The sequence below is a fragment of the Pteropus medius genome, unplaced genomic scaffold, assembly GCF_902729225.1.
Source record: "Pteropus medius unplaced genomic scaffold, Ma_sr-lr_union100, whole genome shotgun sequence".
NCBI classification, from domain to species: Eukaryota; Metazoa; Chordata; class Mammalia; order Chiroptera; family Pteropodidae; genus Pteropus; species Pteropus medius.
The window spans coordinates 2,269,543-2,284,198 of NW_024348304.1; the positions used below are offsets into that span (position 1 = coordinate 2,269,543).

A 14,656-nucleotide genomic window follows, 5' to 3' on the forward strand; every position below is an offset into this window, starting at 1 on the left:
ACGTGGTTTGAGGGAAGAACTAGAATTTGCCCGGATGGGGAGCGTGGGGAGCGTGGGGCCGGCGCCGTCCCCGCAGAGAGAGGAGCGTGCGCCGCTGCGAGGGACGGGTTTTCAGCTACAGAGTTTGCGCTGCCGGAAAATAAAGGGCCGGGAGGGGCCGAGTACGGGGACAGGATGCTGGAGAAAGAAGCAGGGGTCAGGGCGTCCCCCACCTTCATCCCTGTTAGGAACCTATGGGATTATTTATATTTAAATACATTAAAAATCAGTGTATATGCCTTACCCTTAAAGTGTACAGCTGAAACTTGTTGGATTTCGTTAACTAATGTCACCATAAAAAGAAAAATTTTTTTAAATCGGTGTATACATAGGAAGCCGCCCCCCTTCTACTTTACAGAGAACTTTTCAATGAGGGAATTTTATAGAGATATTCAGAAGCTTAATTGCAGTGTTTTCAGTTTTGCTCTGTGGTTTATCAAAAAGCAGATTCACTGTTAACAAGAGGAAGAATTAGGATTAGTTCTAGATAAACACTGTTTTGGCTTTTGGCTTTATTTTATTTACTTATTTATTTTATTTGTATTTGAGTATAGTTGGTATATGGTACAGTTATATTAGTTGCAGGTGTACAGTATGGTGATTGGACATTTTTATACTTGACAGTGTGATCACCCCACTGATTGTAGTCATCATCCGTCGCTGCGCAAACTCACCACAGTGCTCTTGACGATATCTCCCTTCACCTTTCTCACCCAGCCCCTGACCTTCAAAAAGGGGCCTTTAAATAGAAGTAGGTGAATATGTTATCCTAGTACGAGGACGCGCACACACGCGCGTGTGTGTGTGGAATTGTTTTTCTTCGCTCTTGTGCTCATTGTCGAGTGCCGCGTGGACCGTGGTGCATCCTTCCTCAACACCTGCTGTGAGGTGCGTCGTCTTTTCTCACATGGCGCCGTGGGCTGTCACAGAACCGAGCAAGCCCCACAGAGGCAGACGCCTGCAGACCGATGGACGGGTTTGTTTTAACACAAACACGTGCTCAGATGCCGTCACACAGAAATCCGTTTGAAAGAATTGTTTTTCAAAGGGCAAAGAACATTGTCACCTTAGCGCCTTATCCTGCGCCTAGCACCCAGGAGATACTCAGCAGATGTCTGCAGAATCGACCTGCTCTGTGAATGTCAGGGAGCCCCGGAGCGCCGTGTAGTGCGGGGGCAACTGAGGGTCCTCAGCAGCTGTGATGCGGATGGAAATGTTGTTTAAAAAGCATTTCCAGCAGGTGAAAGGTGAGGTCGTGGCACATGGTAAGATCTAGACTTTAAATGGGCAAGTATTGTTCTCTTTGCAGAGCACAAATCCACACCTAGCTAAAAGAAACCCTGCTTTATCTTCCTTTGCACGATGGAGAGGCCTCGTCGAGAGGGGAAATGTCTAATAAGTTGGAAACTTTGGGCAGATCTACTTCAAAGACATCTCTTCAGTCATCTTTTTCTGGTTCACTGCCATGCTATTATTCATGTTTTAATTAAAGACCTCAAGATTGTCTTAACTGTCTAACTGGAAGCTGTATTTCATTCCTGTGCCACCTCCACGCTGCCAGAGTTGTTTACTTTCTTAAACAGAAAATCGGGCCTGTCCTTCACCTGATTAAAAACCTTCCACAATATCCTATGGACTTTCTAAGTCCTTGACAATACCCACCATATATAAAATAATCATAGCTGTGGAGTTGCTTTTTCGTTTGTTTGTTTACGTCACCCACCTCCATAGCCCCATGTTCCAAGGGTCCTCTACCAGTGCTTCCCAGCCTTTTTCGTGGCCTGTCACGTGCGGATGCTCTCTGACTCATGGAGCCTCTGCCCGCTCTGGGCTCTTGGCCCTGAAGGAGGCCACATCCGAGCAGACGTGTGACCAGTCCCAGTGCTCCGCGGGAAGGTCGGCCACAGTGTGACCATGTAACCTTTGCCCTCCCTGCAGTGGTTGGTACGTTGTTGCACCCAGTATTCACTCTGCCTTTGTCCACCGTCTCAACCCGATAAAGTCCCCCTACTTGTCATTAAGGCCCAGCTCATTCGGGTCAGGAAAAGGTTTCTAGGTTTCTTAAGGACACTGGCAATTCTTCATTTCCAGAGTCTTACCTCATCAGTTCATCTTAACTCCTCAGTTATAGTAACTTAATTTTAAGGCTAGGTAATTATGTTCTGCACCATTAATGATGTTATGTCTTTAAAAAATATATTGATAAAATAAAATTCTCACTTTCTTAGCTTTTTGGAAACAGTTTTTCCTCCTCCTCATATTCTCCACGGTATCAAATACACCCATCTCAAAAGGATTACTTATTTAAAGGATAATGCTTTTAATTAACTATATATCATTACTACTTAGTTATACTATAAAATTAAAAGATCTCAAGTGATTTTTTTTAAAAGGTTCACTAAGCTACAAGCCATAAGGAAGGCATTATTACAAAGATTGGTTTTCTTGGTTTTACAGAGCCTGTTGCTTAAGTGTAATTTATCCTGATCTCTAACACCCTCCTCCCGAACTATTTCTGCCTTTCTAAAAGTGTCTTATATATGCATTAGGTAAATATTGGCTGGTTTTATCTCATTAAATGATTGGCTTTTAGTATAACAGTATCCATCAAATTGCAATTTGATTTTTGCCTCATCTTTAAATTCGTAATTAATGTAGCAGTTATTTCTGTTTTGTCATCTTTTCTACTACTGTCTTAGCCTGTAGGTTAAAATGTGCTGCATTTAATTCTCTGCACATTGATTTTTCTCCACTTTTGATGTGTAAAGTTCTTAAAGGTTAGAACCAAGTCATCTGCTGTTTTTTTGTATCGCCGATAGTGTTTTGCATGCACACAAAAAAAGTTGCCCCATTGATGTTTTCTAGTTACTTTTAAATATGTAAGTAGTTAAGTTTTTGTTATTCAAATTACATATAAAATCTGTGTCTGTTTCCTGATCCGTTCAGGAGATAACTCCTCTAACTTGAGTACAATTTCTTTCTTTCTTATCACTCCAAAAATTTATCATGTATTATAATGAAGAGTGTTCATCGCAGGGCCTTAACTTACATGATTTTTACTAAATACTGCATACTTTATTGGTCTCTAAAGCTATTCCTTCTTCAGTCTACTTAAACTTTTAGAGATTACTAAACTACATATAAAATATTATGAAATTGGATTTCTGAAACATTGAGAATTTTAAGCCTTAAAAGATAGCAGCTACAATGAAATAAGCCAGAGAAAATCAAATACGATATGGTAGCACTTACATATGGAATTTTAGAAATAAATAATAAAACGAAAAGGCCATTCATAGAAACAAAGTGGTGGTTGCCAGGGTCTAAGGGGAGGTGGTTATGGGGACATATCTGTGAAAGGGTACAAACTTTCAGTCACAAGATGAGTAAGTTCTGAGGATTTAACGTCCAACATAGTGACCAACACAGTGTTGTATACTCAAAATTTGCTGAGAGGAGGTCTCAGGTATTCTCACCACACACCAAAGAGTTAACTGTGTGAAGCCGTGGACGTGGTAATTACCTCGATCTTGATAAGCACTTCATAATGTGTCTGTGTACCAGATCAGCACGTCATACACTTTAAATATACACAGTTACATTTGTTAGTTATCCCTCAGTACAGCTGGAAATAAACAATAAGTATTTTAACAGATAGCAGCTAAAGTCAGAAATATAAAACACTTCCAGACGTCAGCCGTGTCCATCTCTAAGACTGAGTGGGGCGGGTCAGCAGCCTGAAAAGATGGCATAAATCTGGCGTGTATTTAGGGCCGCCTCTCTTAGCGGTTCTCCCATCAGCTTTCTGTTGATGAGAGCAAGCATGCTCGGTAAGATCGCCTTTCTCTTAACGAAAGTGCTATGAATTGAGCATTTCAGAGGCTATGAAAAGAAGGAGGGAGAGGAAGAGGCAAGTGGAGAGTCATTAAATAGCAGTCTTTTTTAAACATTGATATTTTAGAAAGATAAATCAAGAATCTGTTTTTTAACCTGACTTTTCTACTGTTATTCTGACCTCATAAAATAGGAGGTTTTGGAACATTCGTTCTTTCATTCATTCAGAGAACATGATTGTCTACCGTGTGCCAGGTACTAGGATCCAAAGATAACTAGCACTCCCTGTGCTCCAGGAGCTCAGTCAAGCACTGGGGATAAATATACAGAACAGTCCCAGCATCTAAAGAGAAGCGTTCATGCCGAGCGCCAAGCACCGTGCTGAGCTCTTTACATCCATCATATCATTCAATTGATGCGATCATCCTCTGAGTAGATACTAGGACTGTTAAGGATTTTGAAGTACCGAGAGGTTTAAATGATTTGTCCAGACACACGGCTGATAAGCGGTGGAGCTAAAATGTTGACCCAGTTAAAGTTTAACCTGTCAGGCTGATGCTTTTGCCCTCACTTTTAACCTGTATGCCAGATTGCAGATTATGTACTTGGAAGAGTCATAGAAGGGCATATAAAGGAGAAGACTATTGAGCTGAGACTTGAACAAGAGGTGGAGCTTGCCCGGTAGCTGAGAAGGTGAAATGCTGCTCTGAGCAGAGCGAGGTGTGTGTGAGGGCCGTGAGGCCGGGCCACGTGAGAGAGGAGGGGACAGCTGTGGGCCAGGCAGGAGTCGCACCACGATGCCAGAGGCCCGGAACACTGTGCTTGAGTGTGACTGTCCCCCTGAAGTGCCGTGCCGTTCAGTGGTCAGAAATCGGCAGTTACAGTATGTCCCGTTAGAATGAGCCAGCAGGAACGATGTGGCCACGGAGGAGGAGGGGAAGGGAAGGATGGAACTGCAGACAGTACGACCAGCCCCGCAGGCACGCCGTTCAGAACGGAGATTGCCTGGCTTGCCTTCAGCGAGCGGACGCTACTGAGTGCCTCGTCCGTGCCACTGCTGAGTTTCCGGGGTCGAATAAAACAACACATACCCTCCACTACGTATAGCCTGCAGTCTGGTGGGAAAGTCAGATGGTAAAGAAACAAATAATGAAGATGGAGTAGCAATGAAAGTTTCAAGGGAGATATAAGAGGTATCATTAACCATACCAATGTATCAGTTGGATTTTGAGTGAGAGAGATGCCTAGAATAAGTTCACGATTTCTTTGAAAAAAGTCACAGCTGTTACCACGGATCCAGCTCTCTCCCGTTTCTGGAACCTTCTCCTCCATGACTTGGGATAACGCTGGTACATTTTTAGTAGCATGGGACTTAAGGGCTCAGTGCCACTCTCCCCTCTCGGGAGGGCATCCCCTGCTGATCGCTGCACAGGAATGGCGGCCAGGGCCCGATTTTTCAGTGTCTGTTTTAATACTTTGGTCTGAATGAGTATTTATGCTAATTAAATTAGATTTGAACATCGATGGGATGTGAAATTACGGGAGTTGAATTTCGGAATCTTTAAAAAAGAAAAAGCAGCCCTGTAACTGATAGAAGGTTGGATCAGTAAGAATCAAAGTGAAATACCAGAAATGCTTTTGAGTCCTTTCTGTAAAGGTCAGAAGGAGAACAGCTAACAGTGTTAGTTTTATGAATTAGTGAGAATTCGTAATGAAGTAGCAATCACGCATTTCAGTAGTGACCGTGTCATGCAGTCTGTGGACATTTCCTTAGGCGTAGGATGCTCTAATGGAGTCCTAGAATTGAGACTGGAGGTCACGTTTAAAAGATCGCCTGATGCCGTAATTTTCAGTCTGGGGCGCACGCAGATTTCAGGTAAACTCCCTGAAGTTAACAGGATCGGGCCCGGCGTGTCTTCTCATCTGGATTCTGAGAAGAATTCTCAGTTAAAAAACCACTTTGATTTTCACCAGGAAACTGAGGCTGGTCAAGGTGTGGAGACTTGCCAGGGTCTTGGATACGTCCTCTCGGAAAGGCAGTTTGCCCTGTGATTTTTTAAAATAGAGATTTAATGGAGAGGCCAGAGTGTCTGTGACCTTGGGGCCGGAGCGCTCCAGCTTTTGGGGAGCCGTGGCTTGTTTCTTCATTGAGAGCTGTCTTGTGATTTAAAATAACAACATGCCATCATTCAACGTGCCATCATTCTTCCACTCTAGTATCGTAGAGCAGTATTTTTAAAGAAATTCTAGGAAGGGTGTTAACTCATTCAGGATTCTGCAGGAAGGAAGGCTCTTTCCTACTGTTTTTTAAGCTCACTTTCACTGACGAGATCAGGCCAGAAAAAGCCTAGCTGGCTGTTGGCCCAGACGACATTCTAATCTTGAAGTGTACTCAGCCTGCACTGCCTGCACACGGCTACGACTCGGGGAGAAAGCACAGACGCATGCTGAGTGCTGTTCCAGTGCCTTCGATACACCCTTTGCTACGGTCTTCCAGCTGTCAGAAAGGAAAGTTGAAAACAGCCTAGAATGACTTCTCCCAAAAGGGTGAAAAGGATAACTTAAAAAAAAAAAAAAACTTAAAACCAAGCTATTCACAGCTATCTCCCTAGCAGCTAAAACAGGGCCTTGCACATAGTAGATGTGTAATAATTTTTTGATGAAAATTATTTAAATTTATTTTGTTATCTGCGTCATATTTCAGAACAAGAATTTTCATCCATCCATTAATGCTGAGTGTCATACGGTACTGGCAGGAGAATTAAGTGAGAAAGGACTAATTCAACATTCAGAGGCCTGATTTCAGCCAAGTTTCTTCCATTTATTGCGTGTGCTTGGGCCTCATTTTCTGTTTCTTAGAGTATGATAATATCTACTTCTCGGGCTTTGCAGGAATATTAAGTGAAATATAGTACGTGAGAGTGCCTGTTAGACTCTGAGGGTTATATAAATATTGATGTTATTTGTCTTAGATAATATTTTTAATAATTTGGAAGTATATATCTACTAGAATCATCCTAATTTCTTGAATCCTGTATTTGTTTTAGGTGAGGGAGGAAGTGATCCCATGATTTAAATGTAGTTTTGAATTATAGGATAAAGTACTTTTCAAGGAAGCAGATCACGCATCATTTCCCCCTAATGAACTGTTAGTTGTAGGCGATAGTCTGCAAATAATTAAAGCACTTATTTTTGAACAAAGGAACTATATTGACTGTGCATTTGTTACTTGACTTTCTTTGTTAATTTGTACATAAGAATAAATAGATATCTTTTAGACACCATGTTCTAGGTATTGTGACATGTGCGAAAAGTATACAGCATTTTTCAAAGTCAAAATGGAATATTAACTCTTGAGGTGTTCTGTGATTAGAATTTGGGAATTTCGGATAGAATTTCTGTATAACTACAGCCCTTAGAGATTTGTAATATCCCTCAGTATAGACACCAAACATTTCTACACAGAGAAACCTGTTTCTACCCAGTGTTTCCCAAACTTATTTAACAAGAACCCCTTTTTCCATTACATCTGTTCGTACGCACTGGAGTATTTTATGAAGCGCTGGTGTGAGGGATGATGGTGTTGACCGCGTGAGTTTAACAGTCTCTTTGGAATTCTAAAGGGAATTCCCTATTACCCTATTTGAAAGCTAAGCAGCTACCACTGCAGTTTCATGGAGGCTGAGAAAAGATAGGAGACTCCTGGGTCAGAGGCAAAGGACGGTTTACTGCAGATGAGAATATCTTCATTTTTTGTGCTGGTTTCTGAAGAGCTGATTCCCACGGAGCAGCCATAACGAGGTTTTGACGTTCGCCTTTTCTGCAGCGCTCTATGTATAGTCTCAGCTATGTTTTCGGGGCCTTGTTTTTTTCGCTTTTGTTTTTTTAACGAGGCGTTCACACCTGGGGTCTTCCTTGATGTCTGTATTTACTTCTGTCAATTCTTTCCGGATACTTCACCTCGAAAATTACGCGTATAGAAATGTGCTGTTTCTCACTATTTATAAGCGAGCGTTTCTTGAATCTTCAGGAAATGCCATTTCCGATTATGCCAGAGACGACAGTAATTTTGGGGAGGTGGAAGGAGTCTCCGTTCTGGGGGTATTTCATTTGCAGTGCTCTTCATTTTTCCCGAAGATTCGTTTTCCTTTCTGTGTCATCTTCCATCAACCTGAAGATCTTCCTTGAGCATTTTCTGCAGTGTGGGTCTGCTGGAAGCAAATTTTCTCATTGTTAAATCCGAAGGTGACTTAATTTTTTTTCATCATCGGAGGATATTTTCACTGGGAGTAGAATTCCGGGATGCTGTTTTTATTGTCTCGTCACGTGGAAGATGTTCTACTGGTTTCTGCCCTCCGTTGTTTTGATCGAGAGTCATGAGTGATTCAGACCATTGTCCCTGTGTGCAGTCTGGCAGCTTTCGAGATTTTCTTTATCTTTGGTTTTCAGCAGTTCGGTTATGATGTGTCTAGGTGTGGCATGTTTTGCATTTATTTTGTTTGAGATTCACTGAGCTTCTTCGTTATGGAAATTTATGTGTGTGTGCCAATTTGAGGAAAGTTTGGCTCTTTCTTCAAATATTTTTTCTGCCCCGTCTTTCCTTTCCTTCTGGGATTCTGATTATACACGTTAGATCTTTTGCTACTGTCCCTCAAGAGTGACCTGGTACTATATAAATCTTTCCATTCCGCTTTCTTACTTAAAACCTTCCAAGAGCTTCTCATGGCAAATAGAATATAATCCAGAATCTTCAGCATGTCTTTTGAGGCCTTACGATCTGCCCGTGACTGCCTCTCTGACGGCATTGCCTGCCTCTTTCCCCTGACTCAGTGTTTCTACCACATCGGGTTTTTTTCCTTCCCCGAGCGTACCAGTCAGCCTTGCCTTTGCCCTTGATGTTTTCTTTACCATGATGCTCTTTCTCCAGACCTTTGCGTGCTGGCTCCCGTGGGTGTCTCCAGGTTACCTCCTCGGAGAGGCTTGTTCTCCTACCCCAACTGAAAACGGCCCCATGTCCTCGGTGGACGCGTACACACACACGCGTGAACACGCATTTTAGACCTGTTTCTCTTTTAACAGCCTAATTGAGATATACTTCACATACCGGCAACTCCACTCATCTAAAATAGAGGATTCAGTGGTTTTTCCTATATTCACAGACATGTATAACCATCACCATAGTCAATTTTACACTTATCTATCTCAAGCTGTTTTCGAGTACCAAGAACAGAGTCTGCTATATAATGCCTGCTCAATAAATGTTTCTGAGTAGATGACTTCATTAGCTCTAAGATAATTTAGGCAGTCGCCTCTGGTAAAATATGAGAAACGTTTATTTGACTGCATTCAGCACCAGAAGTATTCCGTTCTCAGAGCTGGGCTATTCTGAGGGCTCTCTGAAACAGTTTAAGCCATATTTAAGATTTACTGCAGGAAGTTATTTAAAAAATCTCTTTTGACGTGATGAATGGAAGTCATATTTGCATTCTCCTGAAAGAGAATAGTCATCTTTTACTGACCTAACAGTTGCTGAGGAGCATAAAGCCTCTCAGAAATACTGCTTTCCTATTTTCAAAAGTGTTCTGAATATTGTTTATTAGTTTGAAACTTCGAAGTAGCTTGTAGTGTCTCTAGGACGTGTTTTATTTGTGGACGATAGTGGGAAGTCCGGGAGATTCCGGACGTCCCCTCTGCTTGGGCACCGTCCACGGAGTAGGTCACCTCCGAGCCTGGTTAACCCACACGGCCCCTTCTTCTTGCCAGGCTCTGATGCGGCCTGGAAGAATCGACAGGATCGTCTACGTGCCTTTACCAGATGCAGCGACGAGAAGGGAAATATTTAACCTGCAGTTTCACTCTATGCCGATCAGTCAGGACGTTGATCTGGACGAACTCATCCTCCGCACGGACACGTATTCAGGGGCAGAGGTAAGAGGGTTCTTCCCAGGGTCCCTCGGTGGGAGGAAAGCGGTGACTTGGGGTCCTCGGCGAAAAGACTGCTTGGTGCCAGCTGTTTTAAATAACCATATATCAGGAAATCTTAACACAGGAGGTACACTACATGACAGGCAATCACTAGATTAAATTGTGTCTTATCTGGCTTTTATTGTATCTCAGTTATTTTTACATATTTCTTAAAATGCGGTCTTCAGAGCAGTAGCATAATACAGTGGAGAGATCACTGGCTGGCAGCAGGAGTCTTCGTTTGGGCTTCTTCATACAGCATCTTCCAGCCACACTCACGGCTCTGAACTTTTTGACGTCTTGACCTATCAAATGGAAACGATGTGCCACCTACTGCTTTCTTAGAGACCATAAAAGTGAAATTAGGATCTCGTGAGAGCACTCCGAAGTACAGAAGACTTGGCAAAGAGATTGTATCACTGTCCTCTTTGGTCATTTTGGAAAATTATCTTGGTGTACTTGTGTACGAACAAAGATTCTCTCATAAAAACTAAAAGGGACAGTTTACTCTTAACCGCGAAAGTACACCCTCAATAAGCGTAGCGGGACCTCTGTGAAAGTATGAGAGTTCGAAGCGTGGCAGATAAACATTTTTCTGTCCTTAGCAACTCTTAGGCTGTTTTTACTTACAAGTTAAAATTCCATTAAATTAATTGTGCATCTTTCTATGTGCATTTCCTCGACACAGAAATATCTTCTGAATACCACTGATACGGGTTCGTATGGGGAGATTAATATTTTCTAAGTAAGAAATGATAGATGCTTTTTATTCTGAATGATCCAGCAGACTGCGACTGCGCGTTCTGTTTTGCTTGCTGTTTTCATCTGCCTTCCGTAAAAACGCAGGACTGACAGATAATAGGTCCATGGTGGTGCTCAGAGAATCCTGTAAGTCAGTTGACATGTGGAATTGGACTTAGCGTGTCACGCAGTCATAGCTAATAGCAACCACCAAAACAGGGTCCTCGTCTACTCATGGTTCTGTTTCAAGTGTGAACTATGTAAACTTGAGTCTCCTCCTTTAGGTTTTCAGTCCCATGGCAGGGAAAAGCCATGTAGTAAGTCGCTTGAGAGGCACTTGAAGTGCGTGCGCATCTAAGTCCTGTCTGCAACTGTAGTCGTAGAGCATCTCTCGGCGTGACCATCCCAACGTTCGAGCGAACGTGCAGCTGCTGTTGATTGAGTGCTACGGCTGTTCTAGAGTTCAGTGTTTGCTGTAGGACCGAGGGCTGGCGTCCTGTACGTGAGGTGTCGGTGTACAGGAAACGGCAAGGGGAAGAAACCATCGGTCTTTCACTTGAGCTGAGTGGAGTGGAAGAGCAGTTAGCAGGGTATAAATGCGCCTTTCACACTTTGAAGTAATTTACGGTAGTGACGTGGAACAGAAATCAGAGCCGGCGAGGTCCCGTCGGGCTGGAAGGTGAGGTCTCCCATGGTGCCAGGGTGCGTTGTACCAGCTTGCGGGCTCTTAGGTGGCACATGCCCTGTTTAGTCTAAAATATAAGCGCCTTCATTTCTGATTAATGCTTGTATCAGATCTTCTAAAAAATAGTCACAAGAAAGGTAACAGAAATTTGTTCTTCCTCAAATTACATTTTTGTGTCTGTAATGCTTGAGTAGGGGAGGGCACCCTCAGTGTTCCCAGTTTCAATCAATATATTATTACGACTTCATCGAAATTTTGTTTCAGAGCTATATCTTAGTAGTTCTGGGGCTTTCTATGTGGACAAGACAGGTCTGTACCACATTTTTTGTGTTTTGGGGACTGGTCTGAATATTTAGGTAATATACGCAGGTGCCCTGTTATTTGAGAACTATTATGATTTTTTTTAAAGTCTTAAAACTAATAAATAGGAAACATAAGAGAGAAAATTTAGCTTCAGATGAAATAAAAGGTCTCATCTGTTTCCCCTACTCTCCATCAGAGTGGAAATGGTACTGCGATGTTGAGAGCCCACATTCGGTTTGATTTTTTAATAGTAAAACAAATTCAGAGCCAGAACGTCAGTCACCTGACCCCTGCAGGCTCGGTGCCTGACCGCCCCCAGGCAGAGGACGTGCCCTTCCACAGAGAACCCACGGCGGGGCGCATATTTAACAAACGCGTCTTAAGCTGAAAAAAAAAACAAAAGGGAAAAAAAATTTTTGAAAATTATGAACTTACTCCATAGTATATATTTGACAAACACTTTTAAACTGAAAAAAAGGAAAAAAGACTTTTAAAATTATATTTACAATAAATAGACTTCCATTCTTATTTGTCACAAGGGGAGACCTCTGACTTTGAAGCAGTGTACCCTGCTCCAGGCACAGCCACTTTCTCAGAGTTGCAGAGTGTCTCTGTGCCACTTTTGATATAAAAACAAAAACAGATCAATTAATTGTCTTCACAGGAGAGTAATATAATCAAAATTATTTAAAAGTAATTTTATGTAATTGTATGCTATTAGTTGTAGGAACACGAATTTGGCCAGAGATGAGGAAATTGCCGATAGTCTGTTTTTTACAAACATAAAATGTTAATTTGAAGTATAGTGAGTATTTTATTTTTCATTTTAATGAAAATGTCATAGAGAATGATTGAATGGAGATGATATAGGCGCTCTTTTAATGACTGGGATGGGGGGCTACTTTAAAAAAATATTTTCTTTCCACCTAGTGCTTTCTTTGGCTCCGTCAACCTCGTTCCATCAAAACTTACACAGGCCCAGTGTTTGAGTGTCTCCCTGTGCCCTTCGGACTGCTCCGCCCTCTGTCACCGCAGAGGGCACCCAGAGAGCGGACGCATTTCTGTAATCCTCGGGAGAGGCCCCAGGGGAAGTTCTTTGCCCGCTGGAGGGAGAGCGTGGTCACTCGGGAGCAGCCTTGGTGGCTGGCAGGCAGCACCCTTCAGCCATCCCCGCGCCCACCACTCCCCCGTGGCCACACCCCATTGTCTCTGGCTTCTTGGCTGTAGGTCCTGGTTAACGGAAAAACATGTTGCCGTTTAAAAGCAGATGGGCATTCAGTTCAGGAGGAAATAAGAAGTCTTTTTTGGTTACAGCTATTGTTTTCTTTCGCTTTGATTTTTGTTTTTTAAGTTATTTGTAGCAGATTCCGCTTCGTTTTTTTCATTTGTCTTTTATCAAATGATGCTGGTTGCTTTCGGAAAACCTTTGTGTTACCCACCGAGAGGAAACCGACAATGGCTGATGCACATGAAAGCTGTATCTGGATCCATCACCTGTGTGCCCTGTGTTTGGGGACAGGGTGATGAGTAAGAGACATTCCTCTCTGTGTAGGATTTGCTAACATGGGCCGACAACTGATATCTGTAAAATTGGGGTTGAGTGTTTATTTGTGTTTGAATGTTATTCTTATTTTGGTGATTACCTCATTAAATGAAATCAAGAACATATCTAAAAGCCAGGAATCAACTGTACATTTTATAAATAATATAGGCGATCAGAGCATTTATTTCCTCTATCAAGATTTGAGGAATTAACTTCCCAGAGGCAAGAAAGTGGAAAAGAAAGAATTTTGATGTCGCAGATGAGTGGACTTTTCATAGGCTTGTGGCTCCTTCCTCTCAGGGTGATTTCAGTCCGGTCATGGAACTTCTTCACACCTCCTGTTCCTCATTAGTAAAACGTCCGCGTGACTGGAACGGTTTGAGATTTCAATGAGATAACGGACGTCGAGCGCGGAGAAGCCAGGCCTGACGCAGGAAGAGCCTCGCGGTCGTCGCCGCCCTGGTCCCCGCCTCCTCAGTGTCCTGTTTGGTGCTGCGGCGCTGGCAGGACACTGAGGATGCGGCTGGCAGACGGTGATTTTAATCCCACATAGATGAACTACTCTCTGTGACGTTAAGGTTTGCCCTGAGCCTTTGGGCAGAAATGTTTTGTGAATGGGATGGATTGGAATAGTAAGGGTGTCTTGTACCTGAGCACGTCAACCTGCCACAAGGTGCAGCACCTGTACAAGTGGCCACAGCCTGGAAAGTCAGGTGGGGTCAAAAGGGGACAGTCGATCTACATGTCACGGGTGAGCAGGAGTCCCCCAAGTAGAACAGGACAGGAAGAGCCGAGTCGGCGCTTGCGGCTTCAAACACGCGCTCCTGGGGCGAGTCCTTACCTCGTCAGCTCTGAGCATGGCTGAAATAAGGCTGCCCTGTTGTAAATGAATTATGATAACGACCTTCAGAGCAAAAATGAGAAATATTCAAAGCAAATATTTAAACTGCGCCTGTTAAGCCAGCCACCCCCGCCCCTTTACTATTCTACAGTCTACTTACTAAATGGAGAAGTTTGGTAAAAGGTGAGAACTGGACTGTAGTCCCGTCTCGGCCATTCACTACAGCATCCGTCTGGCCAAAGCGTTTCTCTCTAGAGCTCCGTTCTTACGCTCTAATAAGGGGTGGGAACAGCCCTGCGGCCCTTTCTAATGCTAAAAGCCCGTGTGGTTATTATGTGCCTGTCCCTGGAGGGTTGCGCCTGCAGATGGGTATCGTTTTCCTCTCAATGCTTCTGAGAGACTTGGGGTCCTGGGATCTTCTTGGTCAGTGTCTGTGAACACTGGTCACTGTGGCCGGAGCCCCTGATCACGGCACCAGAGGACGGGGACCTTGCAAGACGCTTGACAGTGCTCGAATTCAGATTTTAATAAAATTCTCCTTAGCAAACTTTAAAAGAAAGTTGTACTTGCTCAGAGATTCCCAGGCCCAGTGATTTTTTTTTTTTTCTGAGACCTTTAGTTCTTCTGCTTATCTAGTCAAGTTCAATACCTATGATTCTGGAGGCGTTAGGATAAAAAGTGTTATAAAGTGGAAATATGGAGCAGC

At 43.1% G+C, this 14,656-nt stretch overlaps 1 protein-coding gene across 1 annotated transcript in view; it reads left to right on the top strand.

Moving 5' to 3' along the window:
• The window catches only part of AFG2A (AAA ATPase AFG2A), a 232,585-nt gene that overhangs the window by 186,536 nt on the left and 31,393 nt on the right, over nucleotides 1-14,656 (top strand). The window contains exon 16 of the mRNA XM_039879553.1: nucleotides 9,637-9,801. Within this exon, the coding sequence (XP_039735487.1) occupies nucleotides 9,637-9,801 (165 nt within the window). The remainder of the gene's footprint in view (nucleotides 1-9,636; nucleotides 9,802-14,656) is intronic.